Source organism: Hordeum vulgare, chromosome 2H (genome assembly GCF_904849725.1).
Source record: "Hordeum vulgare subsp. vulgare chromosome 2H, MorexV3_pseudomolecules_assembly, whole genome shotgun sequence".
Lineage (NCBI taxonomy): Eukaryota > Viridiplantae > Streptophyta > Magnoliopsida > Poales > Poaceae > Hordeum > Hordeum vulgare.
Window position 1 is genome coordinate 546705790 of NC_058519.1, and position 9241 is coordinate 546715030.

General features: G+C 46.5%; 1 protein-coding gene across 2 annotated transcripts; it reads right to left on the bottom strand.

Annotated features, from left to right (window-relative positions):
• Window positions 1-7125: 7125 nt before the first annotated feature.
• On the bottom strand, window positions 7126-8992 carry LOC123427148 (60S ribosomal protein L23A). Of its 2 annotated transcripts, none has more exons than XM_045111122.1 (4): window positions 8924-8992; window positions 8251-8290; window positions 7476-7836; window positions 7126-7378 (listed from the first exon to the last, which is right to left on the bottom strand). In XM_045111122.1, the coding sequence occupies exons 2-4, from the start codon at window positions 8261-8263 to the stop codon at window positions 7294-7296; spliced, it is 459 nt and encodes a 152-aa protein (XP_044967057.1). In that variant the 5' UTR covers window positions 8264-8290; window positions 8924-8992; the 3' UTR covers window positions 7126-7293. The 2 variants fall into 2 exon arrangements, with proteins under 2 accessions (XP_044967057.1, XP_044967058.1); XM_045111123.1 differs by having other exon boundaries at window positions 8929-8977.
• Window positions 8993-9241: the final 249 nt, after the last annotated feature.

Here is a 9241-nt window from a genome sequence, read left to right on the forward strand (position 1 = left end):
CGAAAAAAGATTCTGGAAAAGAAATAGCAACCAAACGATTGTTGCAGTGGACACTGCTGTGGTTGCAGTTGGCAGCTAATGTTGCAGAAAAATGAGGAGGTGGCCACAGAAGACAGCTTCACAACTCTGCAATTTGCAACTCCACTAGTTCCTCCGAACTGCGGTTTCGTGATGACTGCAACTAGAGAAATCCATGTATACTGTAAATCAAAAGCTTTCCCAAGGATAAACGCAGCAGCGATCCTGGATTGTTCTCGTGACGATGGAATGCAGGAGCGAGGCACGAGCCAGTCGTCCCGATCGAGCACGATCTCCGCATCCGTGCGCGCGCGGTCAGCGGCGGCTGGATCGAGCGCGCTTCCGCGGCGGGCCCTCGATGAGGTCGCCGACGCGCTTCCGGTCCTCGTCGCCGTACCAGCCTTCGTCCGCCTCGTCCATGTCGGGGCCGCTGGAATCCTCCTCGTCGGAGATGCAAGGCGGCGGCGGCGGAGGGGCCGCCACCACCGGCCTCGTGAAGATCTTGCGGACCGAGCGTCGCCGGAGGCATGGGCGCCGTAGAAGTAGCCCCACGCCTCCCCGTGCCGCCGCCTGCTGCTGGGGTGGAAGGGGAGCGCGGCGGGGCTCGCGGCGAAGACGTCCACGCCCTCCACGACGTGCCCCGGGGTGGGGTCGCCCCGGAGCGCCTTGGGGGCGAGGTACTGCGTGATGATCTGGTGGCCGCTGGGCTTGAACACGTAGCCCGGCGGCAGATCCTGCGCGGCCGTTGCCATTGCCGCCAAGAACGAGCTTCTGGCCGAGATGAATCGAGGGTGGAAGTTTGTTAGGGAAGTTCTGGTGGTTTGGACTTTGGAGGGGAGAGGGGTTTAGGAGCAGAGCATGGGCATCGGAAGTTCACTTTGGCATATGGGAGCGTATGCTCCTGCCACCCGTGATAAAAACATTTTAAAATGTCAAAAGAATCTAAATGAAAAATTGATGTGTACATCTCGGTATTCTATGTACCCCTACGGCACGCGTCCAATTTTACGGTAGGTTTTCTTTTTATGTCATGTCTAAAAATGTCTCGTGAAAAGCCCTTTCTAGTGCGGATTTTTGTAATTTTCACATGCGACACAAAAGATGATGGTTTTTCGCGAAACGACCTTGTAGCATGTAGAACGTTGACATGTGCGTGTGAAACTTCTCGTTAGAATTTTATGACATTTAAAAGTATGTTTAAAACAGATTTTAAAATCTAGGAGCATATGCTCCCAGTGCCAAAACACCCATTTCGTAGGGGTATGGGCTATCATCACTTTTCTATTTTAAGTCCTTGTTTGATACTAGTTTATTTTAGGTAATTAGTGGGAATTATCCCGATCAAACCCTTAAATCCCCACATATTCCATAACATCATTTGGTTCTAGTGTGTTTGACATGTTTCATTCTCACATTTTCTCATAAATCCCCAAATTCTAGTGCATTTTTCTCAATACACAATACACTACCCCTACCTAGTGGATTGGGGATAAATGGGGATTTAAAGGGATCACCAATCTTCTCAAAAATCCTAGTATCAAACAAGGCCTAAGGAATTTTCTGTTGCAGCAAAAACACTCCCCTCTTAGAAAAGTTTACGTGTAGACTAAAATAAAAAAATGTAAATATTTCTTCTAAAAAGAAAATACAAGTCGCATATATGCATAAATGTGATTCTTGCTCAAGGCCTTCATAGGGATGCAAGTGAACAAGCTCATGACAGTCTGCATCGAGCATATTTGTATTAGCATATTTACTACTAAAGCAGCATAATTAGTTTATTTCTCATCGTGGACGTGTCCGCCATTTGGTATGATTTCATCGACTCATTTCTGACCACATTAACACTACCCAATCATCTTTTCCCTCAACCTTATTTTTGATAACTATTGACATTGGATCTAACGATCGCCTCCTAAACCTAATTATTGTGCTTTGATGAGGAGTCAAGGACCAAAATACTCGCGCCATTGATTGTCCCCTTGCTGCAAGATTACTTGTCATTGCCATAACCATACTCATGCTTTATCAACTGGGGAAATACCTCCTCGACGATATTCGCCATGCACGAGAATGATGAAACCTCCAATGCACAATTTATCTTGAAAATAAGGGTCCCAAAATGATCAAGATCTTTGTGTGCCTTCTATTTTGTGACCGCCTTAATTCCAAGGTGAATATTGCTCACAAGAACATCACCAACTGCTCTAGATGTCTTATGACCTAGAGGATTCCAATCATATATGTCAAGTGACCCTTCTCCGGCGGAGTTTGCCAACACATCGGTGTCTGCCCACTAACATTGTGGCACGTCTTTGGGATCCTCAGTTAACGCCGGGGTTAGACTAGTCCTATTAGCCATTCATCATACTTTTGATACTGTGAAAAGTTTGGGACTCAAGGAATGCCAAGACCTTTAAGAGCCAAGATGTTCTAAGCGCTACCACTCTCAAAGTCAGTCGTCAATGACTTAGATCTCTCAACCCATTGGTTTACAAAATAGTATGCTCAAATTATCACTTACTCGTGGGTCGTGGCAGATATATCTCCATTCACGGGCATGTGCCTATACAATCATTCTCTCTAATTCGTCTCCTACTTGGTTACTTTTCGAGTAAAATATTCACGATTTCTAGGATGCCACTATGACCTAGAGAACTCCAATCATATCCATCAAGTGACCCTTCTCTGGCAGAGTCTGCGAGCACATCGGTGTCTTCCCACCAACATTGTGTTAGATCTTTGGGATCTTCAGCCGACGTCAGGGTTACACCAGTCCTATTGGTCATTCATCCTACTTTTCATACTCTGAAAAGTTTGGGACTCAAAAATGCCAAGACCCTCAGGATCAAGATGGTCTAAATGTTGCCACTCTTAAGTCAGTCGTTAAAGACTTAGATCTCTCGACCCACTCATTTACAAAATAGTATGCAATTATCACTTACTCGTGCCAGATACGTGCAGGTGTATATACAGTCATTCTCTATAATCAGTCTCCTAAGTTACCTTCTGAGTAACATATTCACGCCCCCCCCCCCCTCCCCTCCCCTCTCCCCCTCCCTGTTCCTCAAAAAAAATGTGTGAAACTTACCAATTCAATCATTACAAATAGCAATATAGCTCACCTTTTGAGAACTGGTATATAATGATATAGACCTTTGTCCTCCTAATTAACGCATGCCTCGTGTCTATTTGAGGGTACTTTAGAAGTCCTCAATTATCGTACATGGTCTTCACAAAAAATATGTTCCACCATCATATTAGAAATGTAGATTGTTTTATCTTACTGTGAAAACAAAACTATATCCTCAATTTTCAAGAGACTTCGTTTATATATTTTTAAAGTAAGTCAAAATGCTTGTATTCATGAAAGACGTGCTCCCACTTCATTGGTTTGCCCCACGATAGAAAATAATATGCGTCCACCCCTGAAAGAAAAAACATATGTGCACCGACTACCATAAGTTACCCTTAAACCGGGCATCGTATCCGTCCGTGGACCGGTGGGGACCAGTCCACGGATACTGATATGGGCATGCCCGACCTTGAGGAGGGGCGAGCGGGGCGGCCGCCCTGGGCCCCCCAAAATCCAAGGGCCCCCATCCCAGTCCCAGCCTCCCAGGTATGTGCGAGGAACCGCTGGAGGCACCATTAGAAGACCTGAAGTTTTCTACATCTTCCTGAGGAAGATGAAAGCCAAAGCCGAACCCTTTTTTCTGTTTAGCGAACTGGACCGTGGGCCTTTTCTGCTTATTGATACTCCCTCCATCTCAGTTTAAAAGTCCGGTACGTGTACCTAGGTCGGCAATTTGACCAACTTAATGATAAGCATATATTAAAAAAAATATCATTAAAAAATTTAAATGTTCTATTTTCTAATGATATGATTTTTATATTAAACAATATATTCTATATAAGTCCAATTGATGACCTAGATACACGTGCGTGCCTTATAAACTGTGACGGAGGTAGTAGTTAAGTGGTTGTTGGGCTAAACTGTTGTAGCATGCAATCGCGTAGTGGTGGTGTGAAGATGCGTTTTTTGAACCTCTAATTATGTCTGAAAGGTTAATTCCCATTTGACTATAATGAAGCAGAGAAGAGCCAGTAAACACACTTGACTTTGCTGCTTTGTACACTATTAATTCATAGTATATGTTTTGACTCAAAAAACCTATACATACATATTTGGAAGGTTGATTTTCTTTAATAAACCAAATAAATCAATAGTATTCTGCTTGTTATCCTGATTATATGTTTTCTAAAGCTTTGATTATATATTTTACGTCACATAAGTTTCTCTTCTTGCTATCAGTTTCACGTACAATTTTTTTATTTCGTCTTCCATTATAAGGCCCGATCGCATTTGGTTCGCTGGATAGTACACTATAAGGCCCAATCTAGGTTGATATCCTATGGATACATCTATTTTTTCATCAGGGTGCAATAGAAGTCGTTCACATGTACGAGCATACACTCACTTATATGAAAACACAAATGCACATCCTATTCCTATGAACACCTTTAACAGACTGAGCACATCGTCGAAAGGTTTAAAATAAATTCAGAAAAATGCAAGCACCAATGTCAAGTTTGGGACTTGAACTCTGGTGGACAGGGGATACCACTATCTTCATAACTATCCAATCACAGATAGGTTTGTCTATGGATCACACCCTTGACTGGATGTATGTGATCAATGTTTGCTATCTTGTGCATCTTTACCGGAAACCCTCCCTCACCTCCCTCCGAACAACCATGTCGAGAGGAGACCACACCCCTCAGAGAACGTATGTTTCTATTATTTTTATGAGTACCAACGTTACTAAGTTTATATAAAAATATGAAGGACCTAGTAGTCTAGGTTCGCCTCGGGACCGGCCCTGGATATGGGAACCCACCATCCAAAGTTATGCCCTAAATGTTTGCTAGTACGGGCAAATTGAAATTCAAATCTGCCTGACCACATAGCGTGTGCCGGATCACATTAGCCCCAGTCACAACCAAAAAGGTGCAAGTATGCATAGCTTTTACATGCCCGATCACAAAAGAATATCAATTCAGTAAATCCGTGCACAAAACTGGATTTTCTACCCTGTCGGACCGGCAATCCAAGCATCCACGCTCAATGTGCCGACGTCGCGGTCTTGGTCACCTCCTTCTCCGCCACCTCCAACTGATCATTCTACCGCTTCAACATCTTGAAACGGAAGGCTTACACGATCACCCTTCCATCGTCATCTAAATCCTCCGGCTTTAAGGTTCAACATCTACGCGTCCTCCGAAGCGGCTACAATATTAACATTCTTCTCTTCGAGCATGGCCTTCCTCTCTTCGAGCTTGAGCTTCTTCTCGGTAGTCGAGTCGCTGGATCCTCCACCACTGTCATCTCTAGTAGTTTCTCATACGGGTCCATGCATCGGCAACACCGAAAAAGGGCAGGAAATAGATGGAGAGCGGTCAGATGGAAGAGAAGAGTGTGGAATTTTTCCACATAAACAATGGGCCAACTACAAAAGCGTGAGCTTTGCCTTAAAAAAATTTTGAAAGAATTTTGCCTTAATTTTGGATAGGCCTTAGGTGTCGGAGTCCTACGTGGCTGGTATCCGGACTTTCGCCAAAGCTGCTGGTTTCATTCCGGTTTGCACGAAAACGGTGGTCTGTACTGCTCCACGGACTGATGGGGGTCGCCGTTGGATGGCTTGTAAGGTCTAGATAGTTACGTACGGGTGGATATGGGTTGTTTGGGTGTGGGTGTTGGAGATGCCCTCGAGTATGTAAATGCATCCATAGTGGATTATGTGTTTCAACTCGGAACAACCAAACTTTCAACATAGTTCAACTATAGATAATGATTTGTGTGTTGCAACGAGGATGTAAATATTATAGTATGTGAGCTCGTGATTTGCTTGTCTATGATTGTATAATTTAAAAAATAAGATTTTATCTGACAAATCAATAATAGGTTGGACAGCTGATGTGGTTTTCAAAGGAAATCAGGGATAAAAACCAAAAAAAAATGAAAAGAGGAAAAGGGGAAAACGCAAAGGACTGAGCAGATAGAACCTTGCCGTGCAGAGAGATTCACAGAAAGCGCAAGGAAATCAAGTGAGAACAGCACGTCAGTCAATAAACAATGCCGCGTATCCGCGCGCGCGCCCGGGGTCCCAAACCAAAAACCTTTTAGAAAACAGAATCCTACGCCGACCATAACTCCTTTCCGCATCTCGCCAACTAATTAATCGCTGGACGATGCCGCGAGCCCCTCCCCATCAAAACGTAGCGTAGCCAGCCACTCTCTCGTCCTACGCTCGAGGTCCCGGCGACGACGACGGCGACGGAGCTGGAGACCCCATGCGGACGACCCACCCCGACGGCGTCGCCTTCGCCTTCACGGCCTCCACCTGCCACGGCGCCGTCCGCCTGCGCGCGTCCGGGCGGCGCACGCTGGCCGCCGACCTCCACGAGCACCAGCTCTTCGTCCACCTCGTCCTCGACCGCGCCGGCGGCCGCCCCGTCCTCATGGGCAACAAGGGCGGCAGCGCCGCCGAGTTCCTGGCCATGGAGCCGGACAGGCGGGCCAAGGCCGTCGCGCGCATCGTGGAGAGGGCCCGGTTGCCGCCAGAGTGCGCCCAGGCCGTGGAGCGGCTGTGCGTGACATCGTCGGTGTGCGGGAGGGAGAACGCGTGCGACGACGTGACTGTTGCCGTGGTCTGGAAGCCACACGCCGGAGTGGGAACAGGGGGCTCCGCCGGTGCAAACCTTCCGTCAAATGCGTGGCCCTCCGCGTTGAGATTCTCTAACTTGACTTGGCTGCTGGCCGGGCTACAGCTAGGTCCAACAAGGATGTGATGCATATCGCCGACTGTTAGTTTATTCGATTGTGCATAAAATTCCAGCTCTTGATTGTAGGACTGTGCCTATTCATAGACGTGTAATTTCAGATACCACATCGGCAGCTTCAGCTACAGATGCAACCATATGTCATGCAAGGCAGCAAAGATTTAAACAACAAAGACAAAACGAGCAAAATCAGGGAATTATACAGGAAATACGAAGGCGGTAAAGGAACCAACAAATATGGCAAGACCAAACACGAAGCTCAAATTAGCATCAACACGAGTCACTTCGATTGCATCAAATTCATGAAAGTGTGCAGCGATATGGTAGGCAATAGAGCCCACTGAGGCCCTTTGACAAGTAACAACTACTACAAAACTCCAATAACATAAGAAACCACGACACACGCGCCTACTGCAGGAGGCTCTCTCTGACTTATATGATGCCGATCTTGTTGGCCACGTCAAGAGCATCATAGTCTGGTGTCAGCTTCACATAGGCCTTCTTCTTGCCGTCCGGCCTGCAAAGTTGCAAGTTTGGTTCGTCAATTATTAGCTGCATGTCATAGAGGATCAAGCAAGCAGCACAGCAAACAAACATGTGAGCAGAATACTAACCTGATCAGGGTGTTAACCTTCTTGGCCTGGATATCGTACATCTTTTTTACCGCAGCCTTGATCTTCTTCTTGTCTGCCTTGAGGTCAACGATGAAGACAAGGGTGTTGTTGTCCTCGATCTTCTTCATTGCAGACTCGGTGGTCAAAGGGTACTTGAGGATCTGGTATTGGTCAAGCTTGTTCCTCCCCGGGGTACTGATCCTGGGGTACTTGGGGTCCCTGGCCTTGGACAGGGTCTTGGGGCGGTGAAATGTCACAGACGTGCGGATCTTCTTTGCGGTCTTCTTGATTGACCCAGACTTCACAGCCTTGGCAACCTTGGCAGCCTGGGCCTTGGCATCGCCCTTCTTGGCAACAGCAGCTGGTAACAGATGGAAACAATAATCAGCTAATGGCCTTTACAGAAAGACAAACACAAGGAATACAGTGGAGTAAGCTCATGAATCCAAGAAGTACAAAGTCAATGAACAAGTGCAGCTTGTCACTAAAAATTGCAGAGCATACTATCAGAGCACCCTTTCAATTTGAAAAGAAATTATGCTTCAGAACTTGTCAGCTCTTTATATGTCAAAGAACAAACATTTTTCAGGGAGAACCAAATATTGTGAACTGCTTTCTATCATCATAAATACAAATACGTTGATCAATCCACAAGAGAGACAACAATAGGGCAATATGTAAAGTAAATTCTAAACTACACATTAACACAAATCTAAAGCACCTGACATGTTGGCACTAGCATTTTCAATAAAAGGGGGCAACATTATGAGCTTACCTTTGGGAGCCATTTGAGCTTCTCAGGACAGCCTCTTGAACTGCAAACAGAGAGGAGCAGAAATTTCAGTTAGATTAGACGAGAAGCAATATGAGAATAGACAGTGAGGATTAGAAAAGCAAGCGATGTGTGTTTAGAGAGGAAACTACTCTAAATTCAGAACTAAAGCACCTCAAGCGCAGCTGCCAAGGGTAAATCTAAAACCAAAAACTAACATTTCCCGAGCTCAGTATTTCAGCGAGGCAGGTGATGAATACACCTGCAAGAACTACAGACTAAACACTAACTAGATTCGTCATGAACTCGAAACAGGGAGAAGCCGCAGGCCCAAACAAGCATCTAATTCGTGCCCGAATCTACCAACCATGATTATATCGCGCAAAGCACAAACATCTCCTACACATCTGGACTTCCAACGGATCGGCACCCTAACGAGGAACAGGACGGCCAACGGAACAAATCACTGCGGAAAATACCAGCTACTACCATGAACAACGGCGCGAACACTACGGGAGATGCACGGGATTTCGCGCGCATGGAGCGGATCCGGCGTCTCCTACAGAACGAGGGAGCCGCGGGGCCTCGACGCCGGCTACGGGTGGCGAAGAGGAGCGGAGCATGAGCACGGCGGCGGAGGAGGGGTCGGATGGGGAGGTGGCGGCGGGCGGCTTACCTTACCTTCCTGGGGTGCGGGCGCGAGGCGAAGCGGAGACGGCTGAGGAGGAACCCTAGCGGCAACGCTTGCGAGTCCTTTATATCGTCGAGGCGAGCGACTCCCTAGGGTACAAGCCCGGCTGGGCCTGATTGGGCTGGACAGAACGCTGCGAGGCCTTGACGCCGATAAGTTATCTCGCACAGTTTTTTTTTAATATATAATGATGTGTATGTCGTTTTCAATTGTTTTGCGTTTATAAAGCGAAAATTCACTTCGGCTCTTGGGCACTTGATTCGCTATGAACGAAGAGGGAGGGTTAAGGTACAGATGCGGTCT